This window comes from Patiria miniata, unplaced genomic scaffold (assembly GCF_015706575.1).
Source record: "Patiria miniata isolate m_02_andy unplaced genomic scaffold, ASM1570657v1 HiC_scaffold_23, whole genome shotgun sequence".
Classification (NCBI taxonomy): Eukaryota; Metazoa; Echinodermata; class Asteroidea; order Valvatida; family Asterinidae; genus Patiria; species Patiria miniata.
In genome coordinates this window covers 4,288,066-4,311,336 of record NW_024037062.1, presented here as the reverse complement: position 1 = coordinate 4,311,336, position 23,271 = coordinate 4,288,066, and the positions used below count along the sequence as shown (strand labels likewise).

The 23,271-nt window shown below is 39.6% G+C and overlaps 1 protein-coding gene across 1 annotated transcript; it reads right to left on the bottom strand.

Annotated features, from left to right (window-relative positions):
* Positions 1-950: 950 nt before the first annotated feature.
* Positions 951-22,629, bottom strand: LOC119731161 (carboxypeptidase E-like). Its single transcript, XM_038204207.1, has 8 exons — positions 22,189-22,629; positions 13,192-13,388; positions 10,893-11,069; positions 8,643-8,778; positions 6,796-6,954; positions 6,302-6,441; positions 4,379-4,478; positions 951-3,718 (listed from the first exon to the last, which is right to left on the bottom strand). The coding sequence occupies exons 1-8, from the start codon at positions 22,421-22,423 to the stop codon at positions 3,486-3,488; spliced, it is 1,377 nt and encodes a 458-aa protein (XP_038060135.1). The 5' UTR covers positions 22,424-22,629; the 3' UTR covers positions 951-3,485.
* Between the last annotated feature and the right edge of the window lie 642 nt (positions 22,630-23,271).

The following is a 23,271-nucleotide window of genomic DNA, read 5'->3' as shown; positions in this document are numbered from 1 at the left end:
CCGGGGCTTGCCCGGGGCTTGCCCGGGGCTTGCCCGGGGCTTGCCCGGGGCTTGCCCGGGGCTTGCCCGGGGCTTGCCCGGGGCTTGCCCGGGGCTTGCCCGGGGCTTGCCCGGGGCTTGCCCGGGGCTTGCCCGGGGCTTGCCCGGGGCTTGCCCGGGGCTTGCCCGGGGCTTGCCCGGGGCTTGCCCGGGGCTTGCCCGGGGCTTGCCCGGGGCTTGCCCGGGGCTTGCCCGGGGCTTGCCCGGGGCTTGCCCGGGGCTTGCCCGGGGCTTGCCCGGGGGAGTCCAAATAAGGTATCAAGGGAAAACTGATAAATCATCCTTTAATATAATAATAATAATAATTTGGGAGGCTAATCATCCTGGTATGCTGATTGCTGGTATGTAGCTGGTATGCTGAATTGCGAAGGACGCGGCTACAACATAGTCGGGCCGCTGGCACGTTAAGGCGCCTATGGCTGCCGGCCACATCGACCCATATATGACCACGGAGCACAGCCTGAGATAAAAAATGTTTGATTTTTCCGGAGGGACGAAAACCGGAGGGCCCGGAGAAAAACCTTCGTGGCACAAGAGAGAACCAACGCACAACTCTACTTGCATGTGATCCGCGGCCAAGATTCGAACCGTGGTCACCTTGGTGAGAGGCGAGCACTTTACGCACAAGCCACCCATGCCACCCAAATGCACCAAGTATTCAAATTTTATAATTTAATTTAACATACTAATCCATTATTTTTGGTTTACCTTTTTTTATACACCCAACACACTGTAGGCCTATGCATTTCATACAATGTTGTAAATGTACCGTCGTACAACATTGTTATACAAAATACACAGATGAGAATATATGTGTAGGTACTATAAATAAATATTAACTCTTGCGAAAGATACCAAAGATATTGCACATATATGTAAAGAATAACTGATGCAGTAAAACAAATAAAACGTTAGTATTAGGAAGTTGATAAACTAGTTTATACAAGTACATGTACTGGAAGTTTGTCAACTTCCAACTACATGTGGATCTAGTAACGACTACCCACGCAAAATGTGATATATTGGTATAATACACATAGGAACACATCTGAGAGAGTGCATCACAATAGGTAAATGATATACAATTTTCCTTTACATTCCCAGCATAAATATTTCACGTTGATAATTACATGTACAAGTGCAGGCAGCACACAAACAAAGCAGAATAATATATATGTACCATTTAATAAGATTAACTAACACCCATCTCACAAACCTAATTCAAGACAATTTTAAACAAAAGGGTGGAATTTTAAGTCAATTGTCAGACTGTCTGGTCGTAAATTTTCAGCTAAATATTCAGACTTGTAAGAAGTGATGTTAATTATTAATGATGTCACTTCTTACAAGTCACTGAAACTAATCTGAATATTTAGCTGAAAATTTATGACCCGACAGTCTGAAAATCTATACCAAAAGTGTTATCTTCAAATATTGCTGTAGTCCTAGGAAATTGAGTATCAAAGCTTTGAATGTCCGTGTTCTATTCTTTTAGGTATAATTTAGGAACATTCCTGATCAGATGGGAACCGAAGACATCGTGTCCAGACCAGAACTGCTCCCTTCCAGCTACATGTATATCAATACTTCACATTCCTAGGTTGAACAATCTGCAGTCCTCAGTTGTACGTTCAAGTGTTTTGAGTCATAAAATTTCTCTGAGACAAAACTAGAGGAAAAGAGTTCATTTCCCAATACCTCGAACTATCCATCTGAATAAGCTATTCCAAAGGACAATCAAAATCTTGTATCAAAATCATGTCATCATTGTGGAGCCTTTTCAAAAATACCAAATGCACATGAAATCACACAAGAATGTGTTAAGTTGTCTGGTATTCTGATGCTAGCAGAATTGTTCCTTTGATCTATGAGGACAGAATGCTACTCTAAGAAGTTTGTCCTATTTTAAAAGATTAAATGTGGTACATATTAATATAGTGATTTAAATTTTAAAACTGAAAATAAATAATGAATTTATGACTGTGAGTCTTTCACATGGAAGAAATCTCAGTGTTACAATAAAATCATCCTGAGTTACAAGCTACCTGATTAGATACAGGAAACTTCGTGTTAAATTCATTGTTAGAATGTCATACGTACATGTATAACAAAAGCTTCTTATTTCCTTTATAAATGTTAAATTTCGTTGCAATGATTATGAACCATACATGGATATTGTTTCTCTCCAACTACACATACACATACCATCAACATATTGTATAAAGTACATATTGCTTCAACATTCTAAAGTCACTGTTACACAACAAACATTTAAGTACTTACGTTGTGCATTCATGAATATACACTTAATTGAATCCAATTTCACCAATACTGTAATGTTTTGCTTCACCATTCCTGGGACACTTTCAAGCCTGTGTGTTCATTGCAATGGATCTAATGTACAAGCTTCATCAGGTTTGTTTTGTAAAGCTCTGAACATGTCACTTAAAATGACTGCACTGTGTGAAGTCTTAATATCCAAGCAAACTTTGGATGTTTGGAGTGTGCCAGTAGTGGTGAAAAACCAACCCCAGTAAGATGAACAAGTTGGATTATTACTCTACACATTTAATGTGCTTCACCAGTGTCTTATGAGTTGTGCATATGATTTACTCTATCTTTACTGAGAAATCAGCGCTACAGATATGACTCTTCAAGACCCCAGCAGTCACAGTGTCAGCAAATGTTATGCATCTTTAATTTGCCCATGTCTAAATTTGGCACTTTTGGCAATGCTATGGCAAGTCACAATAGCATTTAGCCAAAAGCAGTGAATAATACTGAATCAATACTAAACCATGGAATGTGCCCCAGGAACCACGCAGGGCTCAAATACCCTCAATAGTTCTCATTGTATCTCATTCGTTGTAAATCATTTGACAAGGTGACCTTTTGTATACAAGTTAAAAATCACACTGATAGTCCATGGTTGCCCAACAAAACCCCTCCTTTCCCCAATTTATTCTCCACAATTCATCCAAGAATATCATGTTCACTTCTATAAAATACACAACTGTATTAGATATTCCCTATTACTTAAAAATGAAATAAAAATATTGATTCCACTAAAATGATTCAAATCGTTGATTTTTTTACATAGTTAAAACTGCTGTGATTACTCTTCCCAGCAATGTAAGCCAGTCTTCAAAAAAATGTGGCTGTTAAGAAAACCCATTTCGATTTGTTACTTTTCTTGTTCACTTCTTTATTTCATTAAGTTATCAAAGAAATTTTTCCAACTTTCATACCAGTATGTTGTCTTTGCCCAAGTGTTTAAACTACTTTTACTCTTTCAGTTTTAAACGTTTCTGGTTACACCTTTGATAACAATGTCATTACTTTTATATCCTTTAAGGTTTGATCTAAGACTGACACTGACGTTATGTGGAAATGAAATGCCTTACAACATCAAGGTGTTTGTAGAGGAATGATTACCGGTCATTTTCTTAGATGTAGTTTTCCAATTCTTTCATGAGTAATTCCAGTTCCCTGGCAGACAACGCTGGAATCACATTATCTCTCTCCAGAACAAAGTTACACTCGGTGGCTTGCATGGTATCATGGACAGTACAGATCTGCATTGAAGGGAGATAGTTAGGTGCTGATGCTTGCACCTTGTAATCCCGTGGACTACCATCTGCATTAGCAGTCAGGAGACGCCAGTAATCACCCTCCTCAGCTGTAGGCAAAACATACTATCTCATCATTTGGTTGAAGGAAATCAAGCATGGCAATAGATAGGCCCTATAACTAGAGAAAAACATGTCTTGCAGGCAGTCATGTGTCACAGCATTTATTGAACGACTGCAATGTACATTCTGTGGTGTATTATATGGTTTTGTTTTGCTATTGAATCTTCAAAATTAGTCAAAGTTTACCACACTAAAGAGGCTGAACTTTAACACTAACTCCCTAGGCCTTTTTGCTAGGATATAGCCTCAATCCTGCAAAATCCTCCAATTGGCCTCATGGAAAAATAGCATATAGCTCCAATCCTGCAAATTCCTCCATTTTTTCTTGAATATGGTCCGTGGAGGGGTGACCACTGCCTGAATCCTGCAAAATCCTGCGGCAGTGACTGTCAATTTGTTGAGGCTTGGCCAGTGACATCCTGGAGCAGAACGGAGGATTTCAAGCATAATCCAGGCCTGTATTTATGCATGGCTGAGCAAATACAACACAAGGTCCGGCCCAAGACCTTGACAAAGTGCATCCTATGAAATCAGTAACGCAGTTTTGCCATGTAACCTCAATCCTCCAAATTCCTCCACTTTATCAAAGAGGATTTTGAATGATTCAGGGCAGTTAGGGTTAAAGCATTGTGTATGTGTTATCCTACCTGTAGTGACATCATGGGATATTCCTTCAACTTTGATGGTAGCATGTTCAATACCCACACCATAAGGGTCAGTCACTAACCCAGCAATCCCTATGTGGCTCTGAAAAAAAATAAGATACAATTCATTTTAACATCTGTTTTATGCGATTAATGTATAGTATGCACAGTATTTTTGACTACCTAATGTTTATGAAATTAAGTCTTTTGCTGCCCTTGTAAAGTTTATATTATAAAAGTTTATTAAACAGTGTAAATGTTCTTTACAATTCCGCTGCTGGCGGCGAAAAGATATAATAATAAACCAATTAATAATACAACAAATAACAGCGTTGCTGTTGAAACCCCTCAGCCAGAGTCAAGTTATCATCCGGAAACCATTAACCTTTAACTCAACATGGTGACCTTGACCTTTGACCCAAAACCAATCCCAACTTGCCTACTCCCAAGGGCAACCCCCTACCAAAGTTAGACACCAAAATCTCATTTCTAACTCAAGTTATCATCCGGAAACTATTTACCTTTAACTCACCACAGTGACCTTGACCTTTGACCTTTTGACCCCAAAACCAATCCCAACTTGCCTACTCCCAAGGGCAACCCCCTACCAAAGTTCGACACCAAAATTTCATTTCTAACTCAAGTTATCATCCGGAAACCATTTACCTATAACTCACCACGACAACCTTCACCCTGACCTTTTGACCTCAAAACCAATCCCAACTTGCCTACTCCTAAGGGCAACCCCCTTCCGAAGTTACAATCCCAAACAACATTTCTAACTCCAGTTATCATCCGGAAACTAAGCTGCTGGGACGGACGGACAACCGGGGTGATGGCATTGTAGTCCTTTATCCCTTTTTCTAAAGATTTCACATCCGGGGTAATGTTTTTCTATAGATTTCACATGTGGGGTGATGTCCATGAATGAAAATCACCCCACATGTGGGGTATGGTCAGGGCGGGCGGACGGACAAACGGACGTTCCAGCCAGACGGAATTGTGGGGTGATAGCATTGTGTTCCCATTATCCCTTTTTCTAAAGATACTCTTCTGGGGTGATGTTTTTCTATTGTGAAAATAGTGGGGTGATGTGTCCTGAAAGGAACATAGCCCCACAAGGGGGGTATGGTCAGAACGGTACGACATACGGACGGATGTTGTAGGCGATAACAATACCCTTGAGCCTCTCGGCTGAGGGGTAAAAAATTGTTCACTATTTCAGAAAAAAACAACTAATAATACCATCATGGTTTAAGCCAAAAGAAATGTTGTTTTGAAATCAGTGAATCATTAACAAAAATTCATGGGACCCACTATCTCCAAAAAGTCTTCCAATGAAATTTAGTTTTCACCAAAATTACAGCACAATAACAATAAAAATTAAGCAAATCTGATTGTTTAACAATTGCCAAATGTGTTGACACAACTTTGGATCAGTGCACAGCTTCATGGCTCTGCTAACCACAGAACTCCAAATTTATAATCAACATTCTGTGCTAATGGCTCCAGCTTAAACATTTGGTGCTAACCCTGTAAGCACACAATCATTTGTTAAGGGATGTACGCAGAGCCATGCAATTGGGCCCTGTTTCAAACCAAAGGTCTGGTTCAGCATGGAGTTGGCATTTCTAGGAACCACAGCATCAAGCTCATATCTGTTTGTTTGGACCCACATTGAAGGCAACTCAGGTTTGGAAATGGTTCTGGGATGGGTTTCAACTCTCATGCAAGAATCTTGACACAAGCAAAAAGAGCTATTTATGATTTTGGTGCAAGTTGACATTTCAAACTATTACAATGTATATCCATGTAGATTCCATATTATATCAAATAACAATAAACAATTGTGGGGATTGACACAGGCCCATCCATCCTAAAAACATGAAAGGAACTAAGTTCTTCAATTCAATGAGAATGACATACCATGTTTATAAACTTTAGAAGTGCTGGTTTATTGTCCTCCCAGAAGCCTTGGAGTTTTGATGCTGGTGGGAATTTCTCACATCCCAGCTCCAGTGTCAGTTCAAAGCAGTTAGTATGAAGGTAGTTATAGTCTTGCATTCCTACAAAAATAAACATTATACACAATTTTTAATCCTCAGTCGCTCCAAAATTTGTTTAATTCATGAGCACTGTCATAGAATTGCGCTCATGAGTTGTAACTGCTTGACACACCTTTTCTAAACGCCATCAAGAAACCACTTCCATTATTCCAATGAACCACAATGGGAAACTGACGAGGTGAATTATAACACTTTTTGAAAAAGTTGAACCAAGAAATTGACTGGAGCTGGGCTTGAACCTGTGACTTCCGAAACTGTTCCAGTGCTCTACCAACTGAGCTATCCAGCCCAATGTTGGCGGTTCCCCAATTTGTCAATTTCTTTGTTCACTTCAAGTGTTGTGAGATGTGTTACCTCCTTTGAGTGGGTACCAGGCAGCCCCGTTGGTAATACCATCATCAAATGTCTGACCATCTCTGCCATCACAAGATTTCCTGTTTTCCTTGGCCATCTTAGCATGAGCCTCGGAGTAGGAGCTAGCGAGTTTGATGAATGTTTCATCATCGGGAGAAGCTGAAATTAGACAAGAACATCACAATTAACAGAAAGTTATAGGTCTGATTCACATGGGAAGTATCACTAGATGTGTTCCCAAAACTGTTATTTGATAACGTAATTAGGTGTTGGGCCTTGAGCCCAATACCTATTGGTTTTGTAAGATTTTACTGTTTTTATTCTTCTCAGCATTTTCTCAGGAAATCCTTCTCCAGAACTGTTTGGAGAAATGGAAACATATATGAACTTCATTTGTCAATACATGAATGCCCAATCCACCGAAGATGTTTTTTTTTTTGCAATTACGTCATCATGACGCCATCATGGGTCACGTGACGTCACTTGAACATTTAATAAATTTAATCTTTGAAATTCCATATAAAATCCACCGTGAGAGACCGGAACCTGACATTTGCGGGAATCGACATGGTAATACATGATCTTCATTTTATGTTGTGCGCGTAAAATCATGTGACCCTTCCTTCCGGTCGAAACCGGAAGTGCCTAATAATTTAAAAGTGGAAAAAGATATGAACTTGCTTTTAACGATTTAAGTGTCAGCCTGGATTGAACTTTCAAAAAAGTAATGGGTGACGCCATGAAGTTTTGAAACGCCCTCTAGCGGCAGGTAAAAAAAAACGTCAAACACGCATTTTCACTTGATGTCTGTGGCGAAGTTTGCGGTAATCGCTTCAAAGTTAATGTACATGATGACCATAATGCAGACAAGACCTGTGCGCGAAAAAAAATTGCTTCATCAGACTGGAAGTTACAATAAAAAGACCTTTAAATCTTAAAAAATTGCTAGAAAATATACCGTGATAGATATCATCAAGATTTGGCTGTATACAGCACAGTTAATATAGCTCTGGAGGTTTCTGGTAATGACGTCATAATGACGTCATCAAGTATCGTATTACAAGCAATCAAAGATTTCTAGATTTAATCTTTGAAAATCAATATAAAATCAACTGCTACAGATTTGATTTTGTTTTTTACGGCAATCGATAAAATATTGCAGGGTCTTCATTTTTGGTTTTAAGTGCAAAATCACGTGACCCTTCCTTCCGGTCGAAACCGGAAGTGCTTTATTAATTGAAATTGGCAGAAGATGCAAACTTGCTTTCAACGATTCGAGTGTCTGTCTAGGCAGTACTGTACAAACATTTTACAGGTGACGTCAGCAAATGTTAGAGCGCCCTCTGGCGGCATGTTAAAAAGTCAAACATGGATTTAAACATGCATATTTTGAGTTGATGTGTGTGGCAAAGTTTGGGGTAATCCATGGCCCAACACCGTGTGGTTGTTCCTACAACCTCTAGTTTGATATATTATTGTCACCGCTTGACTACAGGGTGGTGCAAAAAGGAAACCCACAAGTCACCAAAATCACTGTTGTCCACGTGAAAGTCTAGTGTTGTGTTTTTTGTCTTCAAATCAAGCCCTGGAGCTCAGTTAAGCGGATGAAATAAGCCAACCGTGGACAAACAGGTTTGGCACATGACACAAAATATGCATTTGTACTGAGAAAGTCAAACACAAGAATCTCTATACAATGTATTGTATCCTTATGTCATGTATTTACGTGTATCTTTACATAATGGATGCCCACAAATGTTTAAATGCCAAGTATTATGTAAGTTTACTTCAATTAGGGTTTGGGAGGCTGAGCAGATGTGCAGCAAGGTGGTTCCATGCCTACCTACCTTGGTACTGTGTTGAGCCATTAAAGCTAGAATCAAATGGGTAGTTAGCAACCAGATCACCACCATGGAGATTAGATGACAGTACAAAGGGATATTCCTGCAGCCATTCAATGATTGCAACGGTTTCTGGTTCAAGCTGGGGAAAAATTGCCAAGAAGTCAGGTGTGACAAATGCTGAACTCAATATATGTGTCTTTGACTGTAATTACTGTTGTACATGTATGTATACAACTGATGGAAAGTCTGTAATCTATCCAATAAGTTGACAATCCTCAGCATTAACAAAATAAATACAAATTTCTGGTCAGTTACTACATGTACATAACAATTTCTATATTTTTAAGTGATTGTGCCTTAGCCCTTTCCATCCCAAGCTATTCTATGTGGAGAGACAATATCATTCCACACAGCAAGTTCAATTTATTTTTCAATGTCTTTTTTATTCATTGCTGACCACAGGTACATCATTGTGTTGTACCTGTGGTAGTACCAGAGTATTTGGTCTAGAACTCCTGCCCAACACAACAACGTGCAACACTTGTAAAAGTGAGAAGCTTGCCCAGTGTTACAAGATCCATTACCAGTGGGTCAAAACTTCCAAGCCTACAAGTAGCCTGCCACAAGATACAACAGTGATTCAATGGGACAGGACTAGCTCCAATTATCTCACAACTGGTTCATTCCGGATAAGAGTTGCGAACTCATGAATGTTCAAAGTACATTTTCTACCAGTAAATCATTTTTTCTTGGAAAGTAGACAAACCAAGCTTTCAGAAACAGTATTTGTTTTTCTTCTACTGCACTTGGATTTATTTTTATCAAGACTTGAAGTTTCAAGAAACAGAAGTAGCATTTTCCTCTATTTTGTGATGGAAAATATGAGTTCCCCTCTGTTACAGTTCTTATGCTTCAAAGATTTTATTATTGGATGACTATGAAGTCTGATATCGTCCCTATCCACCACCATAGAATTTTAAAGCAAAAGATGAAACATGACAGTCTTGAGCCATTTTGAAAAAAAACTTCATGTTGCAATGTCCCGTCTGTCACAAAAAAAAACATGAAAAAGTTATGTAGTTTTTACATGAAAAGATATTTTTGGATCAAACTTGCATTCCTATCTTCTATCAAGGTGACCTCACCTGGAAAGTAATATAAAAAATATCCTTTGATATGTAGTTGATCTGAAATTTCATCTCAAAATCTGTCCCGCCTGTCACAATTTACCCTTTTGTTATGTTTTTGTCCTGTCTGTCACATTTTTTCAATCACCTCAAGGTTAAAAAAAAGTTAAACATAAGTTTTTTGTACACTCTTCTGGTTTTTAATATATTACATGTCTTTCTTAAAAATAATAAATGCTTGTGCCTACATTTATTCTGCATATAAAAATGTCCCGTCTGTCACGTCCCGTCGGTCACAACATTAATGAGACTGGTGTTTCCAGTTCCATGTTTTGAATTACTAAGTCAAGTGTTCACTGATAATTATTGGCATAAAAGTGATTAACTTTAAAAGAATAAAAACATTAAATTTCCCAGGGGAACAGATAGCTTTTTCCAACGAAAGTTTTCAAAAAATGGAGTGTAATTTTCATCCCGTCTGTCACACTGATTTTACTTTGTCACTATACAGCCACTGAATCCTCTGGTTTCATGGATTGTTTTTTAATTTGAAATATAGAGTGTTAACTTTTACCTTATGTATAACTTAGATGGTTACACCTTACAGATTGTTTTTGGCAGGCCTTTGAAAAAAAGAAGGTAGTGCAAAAGAAGGTTATGCACTGGTGTTGATGACTTTAACATTTGTACTGTATTGCATCTGGCAGAGTTAGGGATATTAAAATTTAACAAAATATTCAAAGACTAATAGCATCATAGATATTGTCATGTCTCATTACTGGATGTCAGCATAGAGGAAAGAAGAGGCTGACAGTTTTTATTCCTTCTCCTATCCTGTTAAAACTATGGTTACAATTAATGATAAGATACAATATTAATTAGTGCATTTTGAATTGAGCACGTAACTATTTATGCATTTCCTAAAAGGCCAAAACTTGCATGTGATGAAAACATTCCCAACAATAAAAACTATTGTTCGACAGGAGTCTGCATGTACTATGACAAGACAAGGTACCGGTAGGCAGAGTTAATGTACATGTAGATAGAGCATAAAACAAACTTAGGGAGAGTTGAGAGGGGTTTGGGAAAGATTGTGGACAGTGAAATGACAAGATTTGTTGAGTACCTCATGTTGTATATCCTCCATGGCTGCTGCTATGTGGTTGTTCTTGCCAAAGATTCGTGAGAAGTCATGATTTTTGGTTTTCAGGTACTGGACCAAATCAGGGAAATTACGGTTCAGATCAACGTCATTGTCATTGGTACGACCAGTCAGCCAGTCCCCATCTTCATCCAATATCACCTAGAAAACCAAGTATATTGGTACCAGTACATGTTAATTAAAATGAACTTTCTTAATTTCTAATGTCAAAGATACAAATGTACCTAAACATCTGTTATGGAAGAGGCAAAGTTCACAGTGCAGCCGTCTAGGCAGGGGGTATTTAGTTTCATAGAATTAGAAACATAACAGTCCCGAGACACCTTTCTAAAGCAAATTTTAAGATCTTGTCTCTTAAACCGGACCAAACTAGAATGGCGAAGCTGACATGGCTCACTGTCGGAGGCGGGAAGGGAGGCTGAAGGTACATGTAGGGTTGGGGATGGGCATGATGGGGATCAGGATTCTCGTTGATGTGCTAGGGTGTAGGGGTCAGTTTTTAAATGTCAACAGATGATCTAATAAATACATGCATGACATGTGTATATGTTAGCCATCACCATGGTCACTGCATTATGGCGAAGTTTTCCATTGTTAAGGTAATTAGGGCCTAGTTGTGGAGCCTTTTTGCAGCCCCCACAGCGTCTTCTGGTCCCCATACTTGTATAACCATGGGAAAACTCTTGTGTAGTCGCCACAAATGCAGAACAAGAATGGGTATACATGTACATGTAGACACATCACCATCACCACATGCCCCAAACCTTACCCCATCCCCGACCCGCCCCCTCCCCCACTCCAACCCCCTACCAACACCCATCCCTCCCTCCCCTATCAATCCCCACCCCATCGCCTACACATCCCAACCCCACCCAAACTCAAATCCCTATCTCCTTCCCCCCTCCCCTGACCCGTACCCTCCCCTACCCCAACCCCCTACACCCACCTACATGTACCTTATCTTCCCCCTATCCGTCCTTACCCACCCATACACATCCCCACCCTAACCCCTATTCGAATCTCAATATCCCGCCCACCCCATTACCCATACCGGTACATCCTCTCCTGACCCCAACCCCTACTCTGATCCCTATATACTGCCCCCTCCCCTTACCCAACCCCTACACCCACCTACCCATCCTCACCCACTCCTACTCAAATCCCTATATCCTGCCCCCTCCCCAACTCCCTCCTAACCCAACCCCTACACCCATGCCCATCTTCCCCCTACCTGCCTCCTCCTACATGTCTCTCCCTACCCATCCTCACCCACCCCTACACATCCCCAACCCAACCCCTATTCAAATCCCTATATCCCGCCCCCTCCCCGACTCCCTCCTAACCCAACACCTACACCCATGCCCATCCTCCTCCTACCTGTCCTCACCCCACCCCTACAAATCCCCAACCCACCCAAACACAGTATTCCTACCCCTATCCCGCACCCAACCCCACCCCACCCCACCCCATCCTAGCTCCCCTACTCATCCCACCAACCCAAACCCCAACTCCAACCCCTATTCCCCACCCCACCCCCATCTTCCCCTACCCCATCCCTACTCCAACCCCAAAAACTAAAAGATCAAACCAGAAGCTCATGCACATCCCCAAAATGCATAGTGTATACCAGTATACATACTGTACGTGTACATGTTATACCGGTATAAATACATGTACATGTTATACCAGTATACACATGTAACAATTAAAAACTTTAACATTTCCTTGAATTGAAATTTCTCAATAAAATCATAAAATTTACTGCTATGATATGAACCTAATTGAAGTTATAGAGATGATACATGTAAACTGCATTTAATTTTTTCCCCCAAGTTAGCTAGAACCAAAAACTTCAACATTTTTATCTGAACGCGGATGGCCGGCCGCCCGGACAGACGGACAGAAATTGGTATTACATAGGCTCGCTTCTGCTTCGCAGCTCGCCAAACATCCTGTGCTTACAGTTAATATTTGACCCAAGATGACATCATCAGGGATCCAGTTGGCAGTCGTCCTTGTTGCAAAATGGTGAATGTGAATATGTATGCAAATTTTTCGACATTGTATTTATAATCCCAATCAATTGGTGAGAAAACAAAAAAAGGCGAGAATATGTGTTTTGTACTTCTTTTTCCCACGACCATGGCTGTCAAGGTTTAGATTGGAATGTCACATTCAGTGAATTCAGTTAATTACTCTGGCTGCAACAAAAAAATCAAATACAATTATTTTGGATCAAATTCATCATGCTATAATGACTAACCTTCTGGTAAGCCTTTGCATATCCATCAGGATTCATAGATGGCATAATGTGGATTCTAGTGTTGTCAACCAGCTTTCTGATGTCAGCATCTCCATTTTTGTACATCTTACACAGATACGGGATCAGAATCAGAAGAATTTCACGACCTACAACTTCATTCCCATGCATGTTGCCAATGTATTTGAATTCAGGTTCACCTGAAAAGGATAATAAAGTCAAGCCTGCATAAGTGAAGCACTACAATCATCTTTTAGCTGCACAGCTGCTCACTACTTTAGAGGGTTTAATCATAATCCATCAAAACAATTACAGTGCCATTAAATTACACAGTTGCGGCTTTGTTTATAAGGAACAGAAATTAAACTTTTGTGTACTTTTTTTTTGGCCCATTGAACAAATTCAGTAGACTTGCCATGAAGTCTTTATAAAGCAAGTTTTACTACATGTATTGTTGTGGCAAAGAGTTTGCTACTGCACTAGGTCACAGGTTGTCATTTCAACTGATCTACATGTCATTAAGTACAGAAACTAAGAGGCATGCACTCACAATATACATAAGTTGCCCGATGGTCCAAATACATGAACCTACCATTATAAATTTAAGACTGCATACGATACATACCGTATATTACGGAAAACCATGAATGTGTAACATTCAATATACATTTGTACATGCATGTTTATATTTTGTTGGATAAACAATACTACAGCTTCAAGGCATGCTTCAGCAGACTGCCATCCATGCCAATCAATATGGGCACTGACCAATCACGACTTTTGGTCAATTAACTCAACAATATTTGCTATTGGCACGGTCCGCCATTAGTTTCATCAAACTTGGTCGCATACCCTGTGCGAAAATAGAAATGTACACATGTACACAAACTAAATGGATATGATGGGGCCATGTTATTTTTGAGGAAAAACAGGTCTGCAGTGTATGTTTCTTCTTAAAGCTATAGTCCATCATTTGTAATTTGTGCATTTTGTTCATTTGAAGCAACAAAAGTGCTCAAAATCTAAAGAAGGGTACTGAACAACTAACCTAATGAAGTTTCAGCTCAGCTTCAGCTGTATATTCCGAGAAAAACATCATTCTAGGATCTCAATTTCAAATCAAAAGTTGCTGAATCATGTTTTGAATTGCGCCTGAATTCAGCGTCCGAGACACGTTCTTGCTGAGCCGATTGCAGCTACACGTACACGATGTTGCGCAGCGATCCAACGAAGTATAGCAGCCGCGCGCGCGTGTGCGTCGTGCCAATGATTGCGCGCGCTTTGCCGAATAACAAAACGAACTACTAATTTAAATTTTCCTACGGTGCGTCATAAGAAGCACCGTTGGAAAGGCCTTCTTTCGTTGATTACTTCAAAATGACAGCTTGCCAGAAAGAATAATTTCACAGGGAGTTTAGTCCCCTTACTATCTTTCAACCAAGTATGTTTTTCAACAATAATTACGCCAGCTACTTTTCGGATAGCTGCAAATGATGGACTAGGCCTATAGCTTTAAGAAATGGTCACAATGTTGTTATCAAAACACAGATCAGACACTGTACAGTGTAGATACCTGGATTCACTGAATAAAGTTTTTTTTTCTATTTCAAAACCAAAAGCAAACCTTGGAGAATGTTTAAAATGGATTAACTTGTTTCAGGCCTGTACACGGTATTTCATGTGGGGAGGTGCATAGACTACAGACAATGGACCAACTTGCGCAAATAATTATGTTGACACATATTATGGGGGACCATATTTGAAAAGTGGGAGTGGAGTTGGGGGGGGGGGGAGAAGAGGGTGACTGGATGCCATCGGACTCCAGAGGGAGCTATTCAAACATGTATACAGTGAGTGTGACAGTTCCAGATCATTGACAGTTCCGGATTACTTGATTAAATAAAAATTAATTCAAGTGTAACCAATTTGTTTTTGAGATTTTTTTCATCAATTTCAATGTTTATAATTTTGCAAATTTTTAAAACATTACCCATAATGCAGTTCGGCGAAATATCCATTTTTTTTTGGTAATTGGCCTGTGAAGAGAAGCGCGTAAAGGCAAAATTCTGGTTTCCTCCGGTACAGTCCACATTTATCATTTTTTCTTGACTATATTAGGATTTCTTGTAAGGAAATAATCTAAGGTATCACAAAGTAATATATTTTGGCATTTGAGTTAACTGAATTGCCATATTCGCCGAAAGATTTTTATCCAGATGCGTAAGACAGCTGCATCACCCATGCATAGTGAAATCGTTCCCTGATAGTATGCAGTCTGCATGAAGACAGGCATGACACATGATGCGCGCACTGAGTGCGCCATGAATGATGAACTGTACATGTACATGTGTACATGTACGGTACCATGTGGCGCGGCATGCGTGATCCACAACTGTCGAAAGTGATTTGCAACTGTCAGGTTCAGTCCTGTACAAAAGCCAGGATTTATTTCCCTTTAAGTAGAGTCTATGTGAACATATTTTGTTTTAACTTGAAGAGGAGGAATTTTACTACAAAATGATGTCACTTGGACACAGAAACTCTGAACATGGGCGAGTGTACAGCGGTTTGTATAAAATGTGATCCGGAACCATACATGGGTTAAAACCGGTGTACCGGTAATTGTTTGGCTTTGCTCGATGTCGACAGCTGGTCAAGAACGAAAGTTAAGGCAATTTAAAAATCAAAAAAAAAAAATTTGATATGAATATCCACATGTCTGAATGCATGAGTGGTCACTACATGAATTCTACACATCTTATTAGGTATTGGGCCTTCAGCCCAACACCTATTGTTATTGTACGAATGTACTATTCTTGTTATTATTATTCTTCAAGGCGCATTGTTCTCCAGAACTGTTTGTCAAAATGAAAACATAGGCCCCCCTATGAACTTCAATTGTCAATACATGAATGCACAACCCTTGAACCCACTGAAGATGTGTTTTTTTGTAATTATGTCATTATGACGTCATCATGGGTTACGTGACGTCACTTGAAATATTAATAAACTTAATCTTTGAAATTTATTATAAAATCAACTGTGAGAGACCGGAATTTGAATTTTGCGGGAATCGATATGATAATACATGATCTTCATTTTATCTTGTGCACGTCAAATCACATGACCCTTCCTTCTGGTCGAAACCGGAAGTGCCTAATACAGTTGACTCTCGTTAGTACAAACACTGTTAATACAAATTCTGGTTATAGCAAACACAAAGCCTTGGTCCCGACTGTGTATTTATGTGCACAATGAAAAATGGGACTGATGTCCTCTTAATACAAAATTCTGATATAACAAACAATTTGGGTAGGTCCGAACGAGTTTGTATTAACGAGAGTCGACTGTAATTTGAAATTGGAAAATATGTGAACTTGCTTTCAACAATGTTAGTCTCTGCCTGTGTTGAACTTTACAAATAAATTATTGGTGATGTCATGAGATAATCGAGCGCCCTCTAGTGGCAGGTTAAATCATGTCAAAAATGCATTTTCAGTTGATATGTGTGGCGAAATTTGCGGTAATCGCTTCAAAGTTAATGCAGACAAGACATGTACATGTAATGTGCACGAAAAAAAAATAATATTACATCATCAGACCGGAAGGTTGCGTGTGTACAGCAAATGGGGGATCATTGCGTGCGAAATGGGTTTTGGGCCGCCATTCATTGTGCTTGCCTCTTGAGTGTCTGGTTTTATGACTGTAACGTACTATTCAGCCACATGTAACGGCTGTTTGATGGACCAATGTATTTTAAGTGTTTACCAGTGTTTTGTACACGTTTATATGACAACTTCTTAACGCAAGCACATTTTTGACTTCTGATGACGTCATATGATACTCAAAAATTGGGCTGGCAAAATTGGGCGCTTTTTCTAAAAACATGCGCATTGGGATAAAAATGGTACGACGAGCAATATTTTGTATTGTGCCAATTGTGTGCGACCTTTACTTTTAGAGATACATGTATGAGCTATTTAATGGGTATTTTTTAACGATTGTACTTGATAAGTTTACACTACAGCAGCATAGGCGTGCTATTATGTTGAGATCACGAAATAAATCTTTGAAAATCAATATCAAATCAATTGTGAGAGATCTGCCTTTGACTTGCCTTTGACAATTATCCAACTGTCATTCTAGACTGTCAGTGTTTTCAGCAAACTTTTGTTCAATGTCTTGCCGGGCTATGAACTCAAACATGATAGCCCAACACCCTGTGGTTGCCTTTAGTTTATCATATAATGTTTATTTAGCCTGAATTATCTTTCATTCTGCATGGAGAGTGAATTTTATACAGATGTTCATTGCGTATTATTGGATTTTCTGGTGCATTCACGTGCAATCATGTTGTAGCCGGCCATGTGCAGTCAGCCGTATATATACAGTCAGCCTGCCGGCCGCACAAACACAACTCAGATCATCCCGATCCAAGCGCTGCACCGTGCACTTACCGGTACGTACGTACATTATGCGTAGTACATGCAGTCTGTACTACAAACCGCATATCCCTGGCCGTACACATGGTGCCGGTGCTGGCCTGGCAATTTTGTATTCCCATGTTCAAAGTCCCCATCGTGTTTTCGCTGGCTCCCCACGCACGGCTCGTGTCGTAGCTGAACCCGAAAGACTGGTACATCGCGCCGCATACGAGTACCATCATTTCGAGTACGAGAACTTCGACATTCGAGTACGAGCAAAAAAGTACTCGAGTAGTACTACTCGAGTAGTACTTGAGTATGAGTACCGAGTACGAGTACTACCACACTGGTACTTGTGCACGGAGCCCATATGGCTAGCCTAGGTGAATAGTGGCAGAGATATTTTATTTCATTTCGTTTATTATTTCGCAGATCTGTACAAAGTGTATCAAAATAATTGGTCCAAAGTAACTAGGACTCTACGGATTGCTTTTTTAACATTTGGACATGGTCGGGCGATAGTAGAGTCCGAGATCGATGGCCCTATTGCGGTTACTAATAATTTTTTTTTACCATTTTCACTCCTACCTCCAATCAAAATCTTCAGATTTCACCCCAAAATGGTCTTCAAACTGCCTTATGCGCTCCTGTAGGCTTCAGTGGGAAGTGAAAATACAAATGGTGGTGGTTAGCTTTGGGAAGAAAAGAGAAATTTCACCTTCAATTTGGGAAACATCCTTGTCACAAACACTTTGATTTGTCACCTGATTAATCACAGGGCACTTTGATTGGTCACCAGTCCAGGTGACCAATCAAAGTGCCCTGTGATTGGTCTGTCTGATGCTTGCCAGGAAACAGTGTAGCCAGAGCCATGCGCAAGTCTACTTTTCGTGAATTCAAAATGGCAGCCTCAAACAAAGCGTTTGTGACAAGGATGTTTCCCGAATTGAAGGTGAAATTTTTCTTTTCTTCCCAAAGGTATTTTACATACCTTTGGGAAGAAAAGAAAAACCACCACCATTTGTATTTTCACTTCCCACTGAAGCCTACAGTAGCGCATAAGGTAGTTCGAAGACCGTTTTGGAGGTGAAATCTGATGATTTTAATTGGGGGGGTACGAGTGAAAATGGTAAAAAAAAATATTAGAAACCGCAATAGGGCCATCGATCTTGGACTCTACTATCGCCCGACCATGTCCAAATGTTAAAAAAGCAATCCGTAGAGTCCAAGTTACTTGAACTACAAAATAATATACAGTATACTCGTGATGTATTTATAATTATATAAACAAGTAATTAACATTATGAGAATTTTTATGGCCAAATAATTTAATAAAAGTGCACCCTTGCAGGCCACCTTGCCAACTCGGCACCTAATCAGCACCTAGCCAACTTGGCACCTGGCCAACTCGGCACCTGACTAACTCTGAAAAATAATTTTGATCTTTAATTGAGTTTCGGCTCCCATAGCAACAGGACCTTCTGCGCACAGGCCGTATGTGGCACTGTGACTCAATATACTTTTCAGAAATGGATGGAATTGGGGGGTTGGAAATATAGCAAATATAGTTACACTGACTTTTTTGAGGTTTTGGGTTCGAAAATGCTATAAAAACCAAGAAAAACAATCATTTTCCTGTAGTCTGGTTCCCTGACTCCATATAAGAAGAAACAGAGCAGTTTACATACATTGGGGAATTGTAAGGTCAGGGAACCAGTCTAGCTGGCTCGTACCCGTTCATAGGTTTGTAATCGATTGCAAACAAGTGCGATGGTCAATTGGGGCCAGTATTTGAAAAAAAGCCAGTTTTTGATATTTGCAAATGTTGTATTTTCCCTTTAAAGGGAAAATACAACATTTGCAAACATCAAAAAATAAAACTACCAAATCATTTTGAAATACCTTGCTGGACTGTTAGTAAATGACAGTGTAAAGCATCCTGTAAAATCATGGCACCTGGTATACTGTCATTTTCAAGAAAAGTGGTATTTTTGTATCAATTTCCAACGCTGATCGGCCGATGAGCATTGGAAAAAAAATGGTTTTTTTTCAAATACTGGCCCCAATTGACCATCGCACTTGTTTGCAATCGATTACAAACCTATGAACGGGTACGAGCCAGCTAGACTGGTTCCCTGACCTTACAATTCCCCAATGTATGTAAACTGCTCAGTTTCTTCTTATATGGAGTCGGGGAACCAGACTATAGGAAAATGATTGTTAGGTGTTGGGCCTCAGCCCAACACCTATTGTTATTGTAAGAATTTACTATTATTAGGTGTTGGGCTTTAGCCCAAAACCTATTGTTTTTGCTAGGGTTTTTAGTTTTATTTTTCTTCTATACACATTCCTTCTCCAGAACTGTGTGTCAAAATGAACTTCAATTGTCAATACATGAATGCACAACCTACCTCAGATGTGCTTTTTTGCAATTACGTAATCATGACGTCATCACGGGTCACGTGACGTCACTTCAAAGTTTAATCAATTTAATCTTTGAAATTCCATATAAAATCAACCGTGAGAGACCGGAACCTGAAATTTGCGGGAATCGACATGGTAATACATGATCTTCATTTTATGTTGTGCGCGTAAAATCACGTGACCCTTCCTTCCGGTCGAAACCGGAAGTGCCTAATAATTTGAAAGTGGAAAAAGATATGAACTTGCTTTCAACGGTGTTGATGTCTGCCTGGATTGACCTTTCAAAAAAAAATAATTGGTGACGTCATGAAGAGTTGGAGCGCCCTCTAGCGGCAGGTTAAAAAACGCGAAAAACGCATTTTCACTTGATGTCTGTGGCGAAGTTTGCGGTTATCGCTTCAAAATTAATGTACATGAAGACCATAATGCAGACAACACCTGTGCGCGAAAAAAAATTGATTACGTCATCAGACCGGAAGTTACAATAAAAAGACCTTTAAACCTTCAAAAATTGCTAAAAAATCAACCGTGATAGATATAATCAAGATTTGGCTAACTATAGCACAGTTAAAATAGCTCTTGAACTTTCTGGTAATGACGTCACAATGACATCATTAAGTATCATATTACAAGCATTCAAAGATTTCTAGATTTAATCTTTGAAAATCAATATAAAATCAACTGCTACAGATTTGATTTTGTTTTTTATAGCAATCAATACAATATTGCAGGGTCTTCATTTTTGGTATTAAGTGCAAAATCACTTGACCCTTCCTTCCGGTCGAAACCGGAAGTGCCTTATTATTTGAAATTGGCAGAAGATGCGAACTTGCTTTCAAAGATGTGAGTGTCTGTCTAGGCAGTACTGTACAAAAATTTTACAGGTGACGTCATCAAATGTTAGAGCGCCCTCTGGCGGCATGTTGAAAATTCAAACATGGATTTAAACTTCTTTTTTTTTTGAGTTGATGTATGTGGCAAAGTCTGCGGTAATCCATGGCCCAACACCGTGTGGTTGTTCATACAACCTCTAGTTTTTCTTGTTTTTTTTAGCATTTTCGAACCCACAACCTCACAAACGTCAGTGTAACTATATTTGCTATATATTTCCAACCCCCCAATTCCATCCATTTCTGAAAATTACAGCAAAAGCAAATGATGTATATTCCCTTTAATATTAGCTGGAGTTACCCAGCCCTAAATTTTATCATTGGGTTGAATGATAAAATTTAGGGCTGTGTAACTCCAGCTACCTCTTTATAGGCTAATCAGAAAGTGCTGCCTATTTCAGATGTCCAATTTTCGTGAAATTTCATGTTGAAATTTTGATACGCAAACATGTGCAAACGAATCTGGAAATTTCACGAAAATTATACATTTAAAAAAGGCAGCACTTTCTGATTAGCCTATAAAGAGGGTGAGTATGCTTCTAGTTCTAAAGCAAAAATAAACTACAAACTAAGCCTAAATGAGTAAATCCAAATTTGACAAAGTTCGACATGTTTTTGTACATGGTGGAAGTGTGGCCTTTATTTACAGGGGTACGCCCACTGATCTCTATTAAAGACTGGATAGCTAATACAGAGCCGCACAATGTACGAATTTGACGCCATATTGGTGAGACCGGCTGGTGATCTACAAAGGACATGTTGCCTTTTTTATAGACAGCATGATTTCTTTTGTAACGTCGCGGTTCACTTGACTTATATTTTGACCACCATCACTGATCAAGGTTAACTACAATTTTTCTAACGTCGTGGTTACTAAAATGCCGCAAATATAACTTTTTTCGGCGTTTTGAAATAATAATCACTACGGAAATGTGTCCCTTTTAGAACATCATAATATGTGTACGTGACCAAAATGCGCGTCAACTGTTGATACAACGCGCGCGTATTTACGCGTAGAACGTTCGTATTATACGCGGCCATCTTCGTGAGACCGGGGGCGAATTGGTCAATGTGCGAAGTCTACTGTGTGAATGTTGTATGCATATCCGCTATCCAGTCTTTATATAGAGATCAGTGGGTACGCCTAGTCCAGTAAATTGGCCACATTTATGGGGCTAGGTGCCGAAGCGACCGGATACCGAATTCTTTCCAATTCCACTTATGCCTACCTTTATTTTTCAAAACTACTTAGACCTACTTACCAATCTCATGTTCTCCAGGTTTATCGGTTATTTCAATGACCCATAAGTCAACGCCTTTCACGCTTTTGCCAGCGCTGTAAACGCTGGTAATGTCGGGACATTCAGCATGAGTGTCGAACAGCACTCGCTCCAAGTCCTTGGCAGTGTGATGGTCAAATACGTAACCATCACCTGGAAAGATGTCATCAGCTCCAAAGACCACACCAAGAAGGAGACAAATCACCAAGGATTTCATCTCGAAGGATAGTATTAGAGGGGACAGAAAAAGAAAAGAAGGGGCAAACTGTGATCTGCTGAGTAAAATATCAGATTTTACCAGCAATTTCAATCTATAACAGAAGACAAAATCTAGAACATATGGTAAAACCCGGAGGTACAATGTACGTAAACTCAGGGCTCGATACCGTACCGCGTCGATCGTGATTCTTATAGTATGTACGCCGCGCATACGAAAATATGTGCACTAAGCTTAAAATGGCCATACGGGTGAGTCCAAATGTGTAGAGGGTGGTCAATTAAGAAACAGTTTACAAAGCTTCGATTCTGTATAATAGTTCCCATGATTTTATCATATATACGATAGTTTCACTTATATATATATTTTGAAAGAACAAAATATCTATCTATATAAAAATCACCTTTTTACCTTAAGCCAAATATTATCAACTCAGTCGTAATGTAAAACAAATACCTGGATCTGAATGGATGAGACCAGCGATTGACGTCATCCTGAGTTAATTGCTGCAAGTGCGTGGGATGGCGACTCGGTGATAATGTCGCGTAACGTAAATCAAGAACACGACACATTCTTATGCGCCTTTCAGGACCCCCCCCCCCGCGAATTATGCTGGAGGGCCCCATAAATATTATATACAATAGTATAATGTTTAAAACTACCTTGCGATCGAGTCACTGCTGTAGTGTAAATATGATGGTGTGAGTTCGACTCCCATTGGATGCTTTTTTAAAATTTCTTCTTCTTTAATTTTTTTTTCTCTTAAAAAGGTTTGTTAGTCATTTGGAACATTTTTCTTTTACCAATTATGTGGTTTGGAGGAGTTTTTTTCAAGGGAAAATAAAGTC